Below are 16330 nucleotides of genomic sequence, written 5' to 3' on the forward strand. Positions count from 1 at the left end.
AGGCACATGTCTGTTGTGCACACCTTGTGCTTAGTAGTCCCCATGCACTGACTGACAGAAGAAGTGAGAACTCACCATGGGGGTCTTGTACTTGTGGATCACCACTTCTTTAGTTTCAGGAACTATGCCGGTGCAAGAGACAAAACACAGAATTCAAAGGCAGCAGGAACCACAATGAGTTCATTTCTGAGAGCTTTGGGGGCTACAGGTGTGAACTTTGAACAGGGTGCACAATGGGATGTGGGCCAAGAAGAGTCCACCTCAACAGTCAGGAGTACATTGAACTTTGACAGTGACAAGCGCTTGAGTGGCTCGTCTACTTCAGTCAATAGATCTTATTCATTTTAAAATATATTAATATTCTGACCAAATAAATGATCCGATTTTATTTTTCAATTTGTCATGTACTAAATCTGAGCTTGTGACTTGGTGACAAGTTCATGGCCCACAAAATGGACAAATCAAAGACAAAGGTCCAAAGGTTTCAAATGTGAAAAACAAACAAACAAACAAACAAAAAAAAAAAAAAAAAAAAAAACTGGGATAACCTTCCTTCCCCAACCCCGTCCACCCCCAGTGAACTAAAAGTCAAAAGACATCACAGAAAAGCAGCCACGAGAGGCCAAAACCCTTTGACCCAGGACCATGTCACTGTCCACGGGACAGACTGACTTTTCATTAGTAACTGTGAACCCACAGCAGAGATGAGGAGGCAGACAACTGGACAGATGATGGGGGGGGGGGGGGACAATGTTAAAACATCCTCCACTTCCCTAAAAAAAAAAAAAAAAATATATATATATATATAAATAAAAAGTCCCACCAAAGATCTCTGCTTGCTGAGATACAGAGGCAGACTTAGAATGATGAGATGGAGTCTGGGTGATCTCCGAAATGAAAAGGAAGTGGTGTAGAGGAAAAGTTATGGTATAGAAGAGAAGGGGGTTTAAAAAAAAAAAAAAAAAAAAAAAAAGAAAAGGACTGAGTGAGGAAATATTCTGCACAGAATTAGTTTGAATAAGAAAGGTGACAACACTTTACCTGCTGGAGAATGAAGGTTTTCATAGTGGCAAAGATGAGGGCAACATTACAAAAGCAGCACAGAGACACGGCAGTAACCCAGACTGGCACTCAGCTTCAACCTCCTACGATCCCTGCACCGTCACAATGACAGCTGTCGTTTTGACTTCTCTCTCTAGAAAAATAAACTGCACTCATCCACTAGAGAAAAACCTTTCGCTGTCTTATTTTATTATGATCTGACAATCAAGTCTCACTTCTGAAATTTAAGCTATTTAAGAAAATGCCTAAAGGATTTATTGATTTATTTATCTATAAATTGAAGGACAATGTGTTCCCTAGATACTGTTGGGTTCCTGTTATGGTCTTAAAGCTTAACGTCTGCATAGCTGTAATGAAATACTGTAGGAACATTTGGTAGAATTAGATCTTGTAGTGGAAGAAGCGTTTTAATGCTGTTAATGTGCTGATCTAATTCTTTACAACAACGACGGCGATATTAAAATTACTGCTTATTCTTTTCAGAATAGTGATTTTCACTTTCCAGGAACCTTCAGATTAAATCATTAGGTGTGATATTTTAACCCTTGTCCTGATCGATTCATCTACTGGTGGTGTTGATGTGACACACACACACACACACACACACACGCACACGCACACGCACACAAAAAAATCAAGGCACTGCAGCCTTCATTGAGAAAGATGGATTTGTTGGGAATGTTACACACTACAGTGTGTGTGTGTGTGTATATAAATGTGATCTAATCCTGTTATCACCGTGTATTTTAGACAGCTAGACTTTGCCTCCTCTCTTCACTGTCCCTCTTCATCAGCTAAATAAAGTGATGCTACTCTGACCTTAACCACTGCCATCTGACTCAAAGAATCCCCCATCCTCCGAAGAATTCATCACTCACTTAAACACCTGCAGTGTCGGCGTCTCCTCGAGGAGCCAGTCTACAATTTAGTGAACCCTTATTAGCTCTTGTCAATATGTTTGCCATGAAGCTGAGTTACTGCCGTGCCGTGTACAGGCCTAGAATCAATAGATGGTGTAATTACCAAATTCCTCCAGGACAAAGACTCCCTTCACTGTATTGCACTTTTTAATGTGACTCAGCTCTATGAAAACCTAAACACAAACACAAAACAAACAAAACAAGACAGAACATTATTAACTCAACAACACTGGATGAAAAGTAAACACTTCATATATAAAAATGTTAAACCTGCTTTATTCAGTATGAAAGGTAAAAACAAAAGAACTACACATGGAATGCAAGCTTTTAACAGCTAACAAAAGAAAAGAAAAGAAAAGCACACTATGAGGTTTCCATGATCAAACACACACATGGGCGACGGGTAAATGAGGAGAAATGCAGTTAGTCTGCTCAAAGCTCAAAATCAATTTAACATCATTTGTTTCATCAATGAAGTCTATCAGAATTGGAAATTGTATAGTTATATTTGGATGGAAACAGCAAAGGTAGCTGGGAAAAAAAACATTTCTCTTTATGCTCAGATGCAAATAAGGCCCACATGATGCATATACATGGAAGTTCCATATAAAAATGTAGACAAGGACACAAAATTAGATTTGCCATACAGCTACAAGAGTAAAAAGAAAAGACAGAAGAAACAAAAGGAACCCAATAAGATGTAACTGCTAATAAGCAAACACAGCAGAGGTTGTGTACCTTCCGCTCCTTGCAGGGGGAGAGAGCATGGGAGAGAAATGGTTTGGATTATTATCGGACAGAAGAGCACAAACACTCGACGACACTCCAAGAGGGCGCTATCCACAGGAGCCTCGTACGGATTCAAATCAAGAATCTAGCTAAGTGGTTACCAGAGCCAATACTGAAATCCTGTCACAAGAATCAGTCCCAAACACTACACTAGGATAAAGGGGGAAATAAAAACAATAAAAATAACTGAATAATAAAAAGGACTAGAGCTTTGACTAGGGTATTGAGAGCTGGATTCACCTTTGTTCTCCTGGACTTTAAACATCTCAGTCCCCCAGAGCCCTCCATGCCTCCTCCTCCAGCAACAAGGGCTGGCACCAACAACACTTGCTCACACAGCAGAACAGATAAATGAGGGCAGTCACTGTTGGACAGTAAATCCCACTACGATGCAGGATGTCACCTCCAACACCATCTCACTGCAGGGCTGGCCCAGGACCCAACCCAGTGCTCACTCACAATAATGCTGAATCTAGTGCTGAAAAAAGCAACTGCTGGGGGGGGGGGGTTTGACCATTTGTCACAAACACAACAAAGCTACCCATGAGGTTTTATGAGCTGATAGCAAAGTTGTTTATTCTGCAATTCAGTTCTCTGCATTGAGCGTCCTGACAAATTCATATCTTGGGTTAAGTGTATTCAGTTTGCTGGCAATGTAAAAATGGCAAAAATTTGATTTGAGCCAGAGGCTGAAAGAAAAGCAGTCAGCAATCGCAACAGTGATTCAGTGAAACAGCCAAGTTAACGATCGGGCCTCACCAAATTATGAAGAATACAATGATATAAAACTGAGCATGTATATTCTACCAACATTTTATTATAGAGATGAATGAAATGATATTTGTGGTGCTCACAATGGAGAAGAATTATATTTAACCCAGAAACAAGAGTGAAAAACGTCAACCCTTAATCGATCTTTTGTCATCATCACCATGACCAACTTTTTCACATTATTCAGCTATTTGAGTTTAGAATCAAAAATAAAACATTACAACAGCTTTAAACTACAGCTGAAATCAATGTCGATGTACCAATGTATGTTTGACAGCTGAGCTGGTAACTAAGTCTACATATTGGACTTGTCAGACATGGCACATGCCATAAAGAAGCCATTCTTATGGATGGATATCTGAGGCTAGCTGAGCCAGCGAAGACTTTAGTGTATTAGACAAACGTGTGAACACAGTCGAGGTATAACGATACAATTAGGTTAGTCAAATCTGGTATATTTATCAGATCACAATTCAAAATGCCAGTAGGCAGCTCAATAGTTTAAATAGTTGAAAATCAATTTATTAATCTATCAACTCAGTTGAGAGAAAATTTATTCATGGATCAGCAAATTACTTCATGAAATAACTGGTAGTTGCGGCCTTGTTAAAACTGACATGATACCAATAGCGGGTGCCATCTTGAAACAAGAGATCCTGAAGTATACATTTTATCTTTTGGGCATAGTGTGTTAGAAGCACTTTACAGAGCAGGAATGCATGTGGTAGAAAAAAAAACTGTTTTAGGTGGAAGTGCTCCAATGAAAACTCTCTGCAGAGAGGTCTGAATTCTCCAGGGTAAGCCAAGACATTGTTGCTGCTGAGCACCACAAATGAGATTCCATTCACCTCCGCTGAACAGGCTGGTGGCAGGCAGCTCTGAGACAAATATCTCAAAACCTGGACTGAATCCTAACTCAATCCTAGCTGTCTACATGGTGAGATACTATTAGAGACAAAGTGACAAGATGGCTTTTTTACTAGTAATTCGGGGGGAAAATGTGTAGGATGTCTGATGGGGAATACTGCCGTTAGTCATTTTTACTGTCAGTGCCTCCCTCTTTTAATGTTTTTAATGCTCAGTTGCAAGAAGTGTCTGTTAGCTGCAAAGGGCCACTTCTCAGATTGTTCAACTACAGCCCAAATATATGAGCCCTGACTATCACAACCTAAACAGAGGAGACAACACATGACAACGTCCAAGGGTCCAAAGTTGCTATTAAATAGCCAATTATTAATGAAAAGTCTTTGCTCAAGGTCATCTCTCTTACCACTGACGCACAAGAGACAGACAGACACACACACACACACACATTCATTAACACGTCATCTCCTCCCACACAGTAAATGAACATGAAGTTTGAGCACCACAGATGTCAAAAAAAAAAAGAAGAAAAAAAAAAAAAACCCAGTGTGGAGGGATGTGTTAATCTTTTTCTGGTAAACGCATGCATACGAAGACACGCACAAACAAGCACAATCTGAAACTTAAAAAAAAAAAAAGAAAAAAAAAAGCTAATTCAAAAAAAGCAAAAGCACAAACAAGATCTTCCTCTAAAGGAGAATATCAGGTATGAGTAAATGCCAATCAAGCATATGGTAATCTGACATTTTTTTAAATGACAATAGAGGAAGATGTCACAAGATGAAATGATAGAGGCTAACAGGAGAGATGGGGAGAAAGGTGGACAGAAGGACATGGAATGAATCGACATGATGTTGATTTTTATTTTCATGCCCTTGTGTGAGATGAGAAGCAGATTCTCTGCTGTGGTACTGGCCACTTACCTGGCTGTGCATGAATTTAAGGTTGATTCCTTCCAGTGTGACCTGCAGAAGTCCACCTTCACCAGTTTTCATGTCCTGGACAGGAAACTCCCCACCGAGCTCTGGACCTGGAGGAAAACACACCTGAATTTAGAGCTAATGTGGATAATAAATTCCCCAAACTCTTAAAAGAGTCCCCAAATACAGAAACATAAATAAGCAAATAAAATCAGTGTTTTAGTGTTTTTTTCCACAAATGTTTCACTTTGTCCTGTCTGTGGATTTTAATTTTTGTTCACCATTATAAAAAAATAAGTAAATACTGTTAATAGAACATTGAAAAGGAAATCACAACACTGCACTCACTCGACAAAAGGGCAATGGTTCTTAAATTATTATCCAAACAGTATATTTCATTATGTTCAGGGTGGTATGTCACCTTGGGTATGGGATGGTAAGTAGAAATCAAGTTACATGTACTGTTACGCCCTTTGCCAACAACCTCATCAGAAACTATGCTCAGCCATCCTTGAAAAAGGCTTGTTAAAATGTCAACAGGCAAGGTTGAATGGCTGTTCTTGAAAAAGACAGAAAGGCGAAAAAAAAGAAAAAGGACAAAGTTAGGGTCAGCTAACTCACTCTCTCCATACCTGGTTTAATGCTTTGCTGTCTTGCTGCAGCTCTTTCCATACTGTCCTTCACACAGTAGTAGAGTTCACGACACTAGATCACAAAGGGAAAAAGTTATTCAAACCAATGTTCATCTGAAGTGAACAAAAGTACAGGATGCAAGGAGTTTTGTTGTCGTTTCTGACCTTTTTGGTATAGAACTTGTTGAGCTGGGTCTCTTGGCCATTGCGTCTCCAGAGACACAGCACCTTGGTCTTGGGGCAGTAAGTCATGTTGATGAGCTTCTCGTACCACCAGCGTTCGTAAACTGTGCCGATGTTGCTGCGCAGGACGATACAGTCATCACAAACCTGAAACAAGTACAATATTTTAGGTGCATTAATTACATATTATATGAAAGAAAAACACAGAAAAGGAGTTGTAGATTAATACAAACAGTCCATATGGCCAATTAAGTATAATCTACAGTCATATTACATTGCAGTTTTTAGTTTCTTTAACAGAAATAATATTTATTTCCTTATTATATTACTGACTGATGATAAGCTCATCACCCCTCTCGGAATTTTCACATTAAAAGAAATATGGACAAAAGGAGGTTGAAGGACTTTTAATGTGAAATTCTGAAGGGGGTATAAAGTTTTATTCATAGTAGTTTAATATTGCTCAGGCAAAAAACCAAGTGAGCTCCTGATGTGACTGAAATGAATATTGTTTTATCGAAATGACCAGGACAAAAGATAATCAAGTTTTCCATCAACAGGGAAATGAGAACTAGAAATGAAGGCCTGTAATATAAGGACTCTGCCATCTTGCCTTTCAACAAAGAGACACTGATATTTCGCACAATGAAGAACACGACATAGGCAAGATGTTGTCTACCTCCATGAAAAAGATGTCTCCTGTGGTGTCGGTGCCAGCATGAACAACAAATGTTTGCTTCTTGATGTGACGGCTTCCACTGGGCCTGATGGACAGTTCACGGCCATTCTACAAATATAGTATAGTACAAAATAATATTTAAATAACATAACATAGCAAAACAGCTAAAGTAACTTAACAAAACAAATAATCACCATGTGAGCCAGTCGGTCCAGTATCTCATTGATCTCCTGGCTGTATGTGAGGCCAATGTGGGACTTCCCCATCAAACGCCTCACTTTCTTCCTGATGTCATTTTTTCCCACCTAAACAGTCCAGGAAAAAACAAAAATGGATGAGCTAGTAAAAATGTTAAGCATGGCACGGCATCACTGACTTAAGTGTTCCGAAATTCAAATAAACAGGGCTCCCTACTTTCATCATTAACATGTATGCAATCATATTGTGCAGCAGAGTGCCGAGAAGTCTGTCTTCATCATCCTCCAGACGCTTTCGATCGTGTTCTCCCAGTGACAAGTATCTGTGTTGTTCACATAAAGAAAAAAGCACAGGTGGGATACATCAGAATTAAAAAGCCATTGATCACTGATACTTCATGGCAATGAAAATAATCAAATCTGAAAGTCAGACGGCATGAATAACAGATAAAATTAAAAAATAAATTAAAACAACAGCCATGTTGAACCTTTCAATCATCTCCTGGGGTCCCTGGTCCATCCCCATGCCCTCACGCTCCAACATCACAGCATCTAAGTAGGCATCTTCCCAGAACTGCATCTGGTCCCACAGTGTGGAGCGCTCTTTGCCTGAACACATGGAGACAGTACACATGTAGCTCCCAAGGCTTGACAATATCATGCACAGCCACAAGCGCATATTCCTCTATATCAGCCAATTTAGAGAGTGCTAAAGAAAAAGAAGTTCAGAATAGAAGTTATTTTGCTAGCAGCTTATAATTTAGAAATAAAATTGCCAAGAGCTAGAAAATTACTGAAAACATAAAACAAAACAAAAAATGCATGATCAAAGAAATAAGTAAAATTATTTTCACATTTATACTTACACAATCAGAACACGAGCCAGTTTCACTTTCACCATCAGGAAGAACTCATTAAAAATCTTAGCATCTCCCCAACCTTATTTACCATACTGGTGTCTTGTTTGAAGTTTTTAACAGCACTTGAGGGCAACATGCGCTCAGTGAAACGATAAGCTAGGTGAGCAGAAATTAAAATAAATGCTAAAGGAAAAGCGAACAGACTTGATGTCTTTGATCTCTCTATGCAGAAATACTGTGATCAAAAATACTGCAGGCCTGTTTATATTAACACACAGCTGAAGAGTGCACAGGAAAAACCCACACCACATCAAAGATTAAACACAGGGCCAGCCTGGGTGAACAATACACCCCACACACACACACACACACACACACACACACGCACACACACCCCCTACACACGCACAAAGGGGGAAAAGGGCAAACGCAAGAGATTAGCCCTACTTAGAGAAAAGGTTTCCATGGCAGCATCCTCTAGTTGATCCCAAACGGAGCTCTTATCACGGCCTGGAAAAATTTCCCAGGAGGAGCAGCAGGAGGGAAGAGAAGCAGTGAGAGCAGGAAGGGGTTAGGCGAAAAGGTGAGTACATTTAATGGCAAAAACCAGAGCAGAGCGAGACGAGAACCACATTGAAAGAGCAAAAACAAGGACAAGTGACGTACCATGCTCAGTTACTCACTGATTCACTGTCAACATCTTATTTTATTCACATTGAGAGGTTTTTTAAAAAAAAAAAAGAGTAGGAGTCTAGATGAATTATATTAATACAGTGATGAGTCTGTATGTTTATGATTTGTTTAAATATAATACTGACTATAAATCCTTAGTGTTTTTATAGCATAGAGACTGCAGTTTACTTACAAATAAATCCAGTTTGGTTTTCTTAAGCATAAAATTTCAATTAAAAACTAGATCTTTGCAGTCGAAGTTGATTTATGTTACTAGTCAGAAGTTTGGACACATTTTACCACTGAACTGAAAGTCTGTTCACATTTTTAACTAGACATGTACCATAATTAAATGTCCCTACATGTCTTTCATAACACTATATGTTAATTTTTTAAAACAGACAAGGATTTTTAGACAGCAGGCAAGACAGCTGACTACTTTGCTCAGTGCGGTCTTTCACCACGTAAGAATGGATAAGCATGATATGTACAGTTGAATCAAAACACAAATCAGGGCATAACTTTTCACCTTTTTAACTAATGTTCTCCATTATTTCACAATTAAATGTAACACTGCACCACCTCTGGGTCATCACATTTCCAGGTTCTGCTTTTTTCCTCTTAAAGTAACTCTTTCACAACTAGGAAAGTTCACCATGGTTTCATTCATACACAAACTGAAGTAGGAGCTTGCACAAGTGAGTGAAAGGTAACAGAATTTAAATCTGGCAACGCTTTCTTTAATTCATCCACCCTGTTATATTTGAGGCAGCATGGTTCAAAGGATTTTCATTAAACAACAATGACAAAGATAAATGTTAGTAAAGCAATGCAAAACAATCAACGGTGACAGAAAAGGTAAGAGAATAATTATAATGGGAAGATTATTAAAGTGATGTTTCTTAGTCCTCAGGCTAGAATCACCAAATGGTAATTCTGTGCAAAGTTTTCTGCTCATACTTCTATCTAGGTGCCAAGCTGGAACTCCAGCACACACAAGTAATTAAAAAAACAAAAAAACAAAAAAAAAAAAAACAGGACATGTGCATCTTGTGACCTGCAGCAGACCATGGGCCTTTGCGAGCATTAAAAACTGGAATTCCTAACAATGTTCGTTATAGACCCTAATCTGTTTTTAGGAAACAGCTGACACACCTATAAGAGAAAGGACCCAAAGAAGAGAACAGAACATACCCAGTAGGCCTTCACAGAGGTAAATCCTCATGCTGATGTCCTCCATGGGCTGCGGGGGTGGACCCTTCGCCATAGCAGGTACGTGATCTTTTGCACCTGGTTTCAGAGTGTGGGTTTTTCCCTGTGGAAATGTCATGTTTGTGAACCAACAGCTAGTACAATGACCAGAATGATTACATAAATTTGTTGAAATATACAACACATGGAAAAAGACAACCCTTGTACATTTTCATATATTAAGTGTCGCTGCATGTGTTCTCAACCCATTTTTGTTCATAGCATCATGCATCCAATTTTCCAGGCCTGAGGTGCATTCAGTCCATTTTGAAATGTAAACAGATGTCGATCATTTGAAGTGCACTTTGTTTTAACACACCACAAACTTTCAATTGTTCGCAGTTGCATAATTGCTAACATATTTCATTCTTGGCCAGCACATTAAATCTTCTCTTACATTTTTTCTTTTGTTTACATTTGTTTTTTTTTGTTTGTTTTAAATGATGGGAAACTACTCTACAGTTTTCCACTTTTTCTACTACTAGAACCCTGAAATCCAACTTCCATCTTCTTGTGCTGTTCTCACCTAGTTCATAATTTCATAGGTTCAAATGGATGAACCGTCTTGGATTAATTTGCCTTAGTTTGCAAACTACAATGTAAGTGTGTAATCTGCAAAGCTTCCTTATAGCATGACTTATACTTACAAAGACTGAGCTGGTGGCTGGATTGGTTTCAATCTCACTATCAGAAAGAGTCCCTCTGGACTGAGTCAAATGAGGGGCAGTTCTCCCACCGAGGCCGTCTCCTGCTGTGCTGCTCAGGTCACTGTCAGCACCAAGAGTCTCTCCAGAGCTATTGCTGATCTAAAAGTAAAAAATCCACTTTAAAAGAACAATACATACTGTGTGTGTGGAGGGTTTTATGTGCAGCAGGTCTGATACAGAAGCTGTTTTGGCATTCATATTCACGGATCATCTCTATGTAAAAAAAAAAAAATTATAATCTGAATCCATCTAACATCACACAGTCTGACAGCATCACATACATGTATATTACAGTTATACATTTATTAGTATTCTAAAATAAGTTTTTAAATGGGTGCTTATTTCAAAATGTCTGGTGGTTGTTTGATATGCGGTTTCTTATTTCTGCTTTAATAACAGCAATAAAGGGCACAATATCTGAGTTGGCCATGCCCTACCACTGTGCTGGCCTCTGAGTCCTGGCTGGTGCTTCTGGTCAGGATCGGTGGCTCGGAGCTGGTTACAGACTCTGTGTCACTCTTCTGTAAACCCAAAGAGAAACATTCAGTGGTAGCCAGTAAAAAGTGCTGCACACAAGCTGCACCAGATTTTAACATTCAAAGACCATCAATGCAAATCAAGGATGTAATCAAGTAAACCCTGTTGAAGGCCAGAAGGCCAAAACATGAGCATGTTGAAAATGTAGTCATAAACCGGATCAGCCTGCACCTTAGGACGTATGAAGGGGACGGCAGTTATTGCTTATCACCACAGACAGAAACGACTAATGGCTCACAACCAACAGTTTACCGAAGTTTTTAGGTTCATTTCATTCCTCATTTAGCTTTTCAGACAATGTTCCACAAACAAACCTGAGATCCAGAGGTGACGCTGAGGCCACTATCAGCACTGATCTGTGATTTCTTCTCCTCTGCATCGGTCACCTGTGGGCGCTGCTGTTTCACACCTTCAGACCCTGTAAGACACACGATTATTAGCATATGTTCCTGAAGAGCACTACTTAACCTTCTTACCTTGCTGAGTCAGCTCATTTAAAGCAATCACAGCACAGCAACACTGAGGCTACGTCCTTCTAAAGTGCCAAAGCTTCTAGTTAAACACTGCATAACACTTGTGCTGCAGCAAAGTGCACAATATAACATTACCTTATTCATATTTATAAAATGACTAATATCAGACTTTAGTAAAACTATACAAGTTGACTAATACATATAATGAGGTATGAACATTTGTTAAATTAATATTTTTTCCAACTTTGTGTATACAATCCTGGTGCTTAACTGAGTTAAGTAACATAGTTTTAAAAAAAAATTCAGGCAAAAGTGACAAAGGGGCAAGCAGAGAGTGCAGTAACATTGGGGACAAAAGTTACAAATGAAAACAAAACTGCAAGTGCGCGACATTAATTCTCAATCATTGCTGCAAATGTGGCTCAAGTTACACCAAAATAACAACATACACAGGCAGTTAGGCATGCAGACAAACTGAAGGACGGTAAAGGAGACATTTTCTGTTTCAAGTGTGATTTCACCTTTGTTATTTACCACCTCCCTATGTGCAGATATGGTGACAAATAGATCCTCACACTTCCTTGTTTTTTAGTTATTTTGCAACACCTTACTTTTGCAAACCATTTGATAAAGCAATAAAACATGCCAGCAACTGTGCAATATTGGCTGTTAAAACACAGTTTATGGCAAGCCACTTGAAACCGGTAAAAAATAAAAAATAGTTTAAAATAGCAGGACAGGACAGCAGGTACTTTATTTCTGCTCTTGATGCATGATGTCCAGAAAAAAGAAAATACACTAGGATACAAAATTACATACTACTTGAGTTTAACCCAGGGATTATAACATTAACTTCCTATAATTTTTCATGAACCCGTAAGTCCAGAGGTTTGTAATAGATAATCACTAAAACATCTGCTTTTATTTTAAATGGTAAAATAAATAACGTACCTGTCTAAACTGAGTATTTCCACAAATGCTGACTTCTACAGTAAGTTCTGCATCCCACCTTGTGCGCTACAATTATTAAAGTGGAGGCATACTGTATCATAGTAAAATTGGCACATATTGCAGTAGGGACTAAATTAGTATGTGCAAGGATGAAAACAAAAAGGCTCAATACTATAAATGGCAATTAATTACAATGTGAAATATTTTTTGCATCTAAAACAAGGGTGTAATTTCTCACAGTGCTATATGTGCAAGAGCTTCTCTGACTCAAGTTGTCATTTAGCAAATACAGCAACTTAAAGATCACTAAAGGATACCAGCACTGGTGTATATAATAAATCCACTATCATAAGCAGCTGGTGAAAAGTAGATCAAAAACAGCTCCAGTTTCTTAGCCAAAACTATCCAGCTCCACATCTGATTTGTAGTACATAAAATCTGGATATTACATCAAGACTGTTACGCCTATCTTTTCCAGTTATCCATTTCGACATGCTTGTTAGGAGCACCCATTTCTATTTATGTATAAATAAATGTGAAATTGAGAAGTTAGAGAAAAAGGGGGTGAAAAAAGGTCAACAGCTCAAAACTCCAATCTTCTTTTATTCTTTCTTTTTTTTTTTTGGTGTGTGAGAAGTCTCTTACTCTGAGGTTTTTCCATAGCTTTTTGCTTATCCTGGTGCTTGCTCCACAATTCTACCCAAGATGCATTGCAAGCAAGGAGAGAAAGACAGAGAGAGAGTCAGAGAGCTGGCTGAAAATGCATGTATGGTGGATGAGCATTAAAATCAAAACTAAAACAAAATGAGCATTGAGAATCTGGTGCTGTTGAATTGTGCTTTGTAATGTTTGCGTGTAGCTGTGCGTTAATCTGGACAAAGTGAAAAAGAAGCATTTTGTCGTCATGTTGAATCCACTGTGTGTAACAGCTACTACATTACAACACACCCAAAGCTCCTGGTCCAAAGTCCTGGAGAGCCACACAGTGACATCAGAATTAGTTCTGGCTCTGACCGCAGGCCATTGATTTCAGCAAGTGTATTTGTCTGGCTCTTCAGAGCAAAGGTGAGAGAGATGGTTGATTCGGAAAAGAGCATGGGATGGGGTTGAGAGGCCGACTAGTCAGCAGGTGAAATGGAGCAGTTGCAGAAGCCGGGATGCAAGTCTCACAGCATTCTGTAGAATTGAAGGTGCAATTTTTTAAACAGGAAGAGAAGGGGTGCAGGTAGGAGGGGTGTCAGGATGGTTGACTAAAAGTGTCCCCTGTATACAGACCCAGAATTATTCTCAGAAAATCAGGTTGTATTAAAGTTAGGGATTTTATAATCAGTTGGTTATTTGTCGACCAATAAAATAAAACTTTCTTCAGTGAAATTTGTGGCTTTGCTGGGACTGTGTAGTGGGGAGTGATGCTTCCACCCTCCATGCTCAGCGCAAAGGGAGCTGCCATTTTCTACAGCACACCTCGCAGAAACCTGCAGTAAAGGCACAGTCAAGCACCGATTTTGACTATCGATGCACGTACCTCTGGTTTCCCTCATCCACTACTGCAGATTTAGGTACTGGAAGACCAAAACAAAAGACATGCATTCAAGGTGCTAATAGGCTGACAACAGAACTCCAGAGAGGAGGCAAACAGGGGCACAAATGCTTAAGGAAGGGGAGACAAACACACGCAGTTCAGGCTAGAAGACAGGGAAATATTCCAGACACTTTTCAAGGTTATGTCATATCTACAACTGGACGGCTTTAACCAGGGCCAAATGCTGTATTTAGATTTTCATTTTCTTTTTTTTTTTTTTTAAATTGGTGTAAGATCCCACATGTACATTTTCAGAACAGTGTTTGAAGCCCACTCCAGTTGATATTACCAGTACTTCCAAGTGTGTGGAATATTGTAACACCTGTAAGTATCTGTTTGGACAAGTGAAGGGATCTTTCTTTGAGACGGTCAGAGGAGCAGGGGGGTGGTAGACTGGTATTTAGGTTGATGAGCTTGTAGGGGGCAGGGAAGAGGATCTCACAGTGCACATGCAACCGGGGCTGGAGTGGTGTACACACCAATCGAGGCAATAAAGTTCTCCTCATTCAGACTCCAGGTATCAAAATGCCGGGCTCCTTTGCCCATTGTGTGGTGCGGCAGCTGCAGATGGGGAATATTCAGAAGGCCCTGAGGTCTGGCAGTCTCCACACGAGCAGAAGGACTCTCTTTACTCCCTGGGCTGCCAGCACTGTCTGTTGGGCTTCGCTTGCGTTTTTCTGGGTCTACCAAGTTACCAAAATTAAGGGGCCAAAGAAAGAGTTCATCACAATTACAGATAACGAAATTATGTGGAGGTCTAAACTTGGAGAGGGTTAAAGACTATTAGAGGAAGAAGGAAAAACAGTGATGAGATCTAAAAACTTTACATTTCTAATTCATTTTTTTGTGAGTCAACATCCAGCATGCAGCTTATAAATTTAAACTTAAACACAAGACATGGACAAAGGTTAGTAACACAAGCCCACTGATTTTATGCTTCTCAGCACATAAAAGTCTTTAAAAATAAGGTGACAACATTTTCAAAATGAACTTAAATAACTCACACAATCCAACATTACATTTTCACATTCCTGTGACGAACATACAGCACGGGACATACCTTTAGTTTGATAATGTGTACGGGCTATTTCCAGTAAGCTAAAGACACTGGCCATTCCTCCAAGGCCTGCATTAGTGTAAGAGTGCTCCAGACTGGAAACTGTGCACTTCAAGATGTCCAACATGCCTTTGTATACCTTTCTGTTCACCTCCTGGAAACAAAACATAGCTCCAAGGTTTGTAACCATTTCAACAAGACAGACAAACACATGCAATGCCACAGGCCCCATGTCCTAAGAATAAAGGGGATTATAATGTAAATGCATTTTAATTAAGTTTGGTGTAAGTTCATATAGTGTTAATTTTCAAGTAACTTGGGGGTAAACTAACCTACAGCAACTGTTTTTGTCATTTTCAAGCCAACCTCTCTCTGTCATATTTTCACAACAATAAACTGAATATCTTTATGTTTTCGAGTGTTACAGCACCAGTGGGTAACAGTACAGAATAAAACAACCCAGCTTGAATGCATCACCTTGGTCTGTGGAAAATTAAATTGGACATTTTTCACTCTTTTGTGACATTCTAAGGACAAAACAGCTACCCTTATTTACAGCCCCTATTTAACTAAAATCACATTTGATTAAACAAAAAAAATCTTTCACAAAAAAAAAAAAAAAAAAAAAAAAAGCTCAATATCTGCAAAATGTACATTTGCACCTAAATTCCTAGGGCTTTGCTGTTAATATTGGTTATCTCTTGGCATATCAGATGACCGTGAGGAGGGAAAAACAAGCCTCTCACCACATCACGTATGATTTCTTGTCGGGCATCTTCCTCTGACTGGACGGCTCTGTTCAGCTTACTTAGCACAAACACACGAAGCTGCTCATTCTCCAGCAGGCGGCGCACTTTTTTCATGTTGAGCCAGCCAACTCCCTGACCGTCCAGAACACTCTGCACCACCTCCTTCAAGAACTGCTGGTTTTCACTGAATCAAAATAACGCCGTATTGGTTATATTCACCAGATGCAGATAAATAACCACGGACATCTTGCTGCAACACAGAAGCTGAAACAATTCATTACCTTGTGTTGTTGATGCGACCCTGAGGAGAGGGCGATTCTCTCTTCACTGTTGGACTGTGCTTAATTACTGAAGACTTCTGGTCCACAAGTGCTCGAGGTGCACGTGCACCTGGAAGACGAAACAAAACAATCAGGTTTCTGAACACCACAGAGCAAGGTAATCAAACCACCAGAACAGAACTACTAGGGCTAC

The 16330-nt window shown here is 39.4% G+C and overlaps 1 protein-coding gene across 6 annotated transcripts in view; it reads right to left on the reverse strand.

Annotated features, from left to right (window-relative positions):
• The window catches only part of madd (MAP-kinase activating death domain), a 43523-nt gene that overhangs the window by 3128 nt on the left and 24065 nt on the right, over window positions 1-16330 (reverse strand). For 3 of the 6 annotated variants that reach the window (XM_026319657.2, XM_026319654.2, XM_026319655.1), the window contains 17 exons: window positions 16138-16246; window positions 15854-16040; window positions 15111-15261; window positions 14530-14733; window positions 11359-11462; window positions 10945-11028; window positions 10448-10606; window positions 9744-9864; window positions 7506-7626; window positions 7235-7340; window positions 7015-7125; window positions 6821-6928; window positions 6124-6288; window positions 5959-6031; window positions 5330-5436; window positions 2086-2155; window positions 76-122 (listed from right to left, as the gene is read on the reverse strand). In XM_026319657.2, coding sequence (XP_026175442.1) covers window positions 76-122; window positions 2086-2155; window positions 5330-5436; window positions 5959-6031; window positions 6124-6288; window positions 6821-6928; window positions 7015-7125; window positions 7235-7340; window positions 7506-7626; window positions 9744-9864; window positions 10448-10606; window positions 10945-11028; window positions 11359-11462; window positions 14530-14733; window positions 15111-15261; window positions 15854-16040; window positions 16138-16246 — 2027 coding nt within the window. The remainder of the gene's footprint in view (window positions 1-75; window positions 123-2085; window positions 2156-5329; window positions 5437-5958; window positions 6032-6123; window positions 6289-6820; window positions 6929-7014; window positions 7126-7234; window positions 7341-7505; window positions 7627-9743; window positions 9865-10447; window positions 10607-10944; window positions 11029-11358; window positions 11463-14529; window positions 14734-15110; window positions 15262-15853; window positions 16041-16137; window positions 16247-16330) is intronic. The other 3 variants (XM_026319656.2, XM_026319658.2, XM_026319659.2) reach the window with 2 other exon arrangements.

This window comes from Mastacembelus armatus, chromosome 3 (genome assembly GCF_900324485.2).
Source record: "Mastacembelus armatus chromosome 3, fMasArm1.2, whole genome shotgun sequence".
Taxonomy (NCBI): Eukaryota; Metazoa; Chordata; class Actinopteri; order Synbranchiformes; family Mastacembelidae; genus Mastacembelus; species Mastacembelus armatus.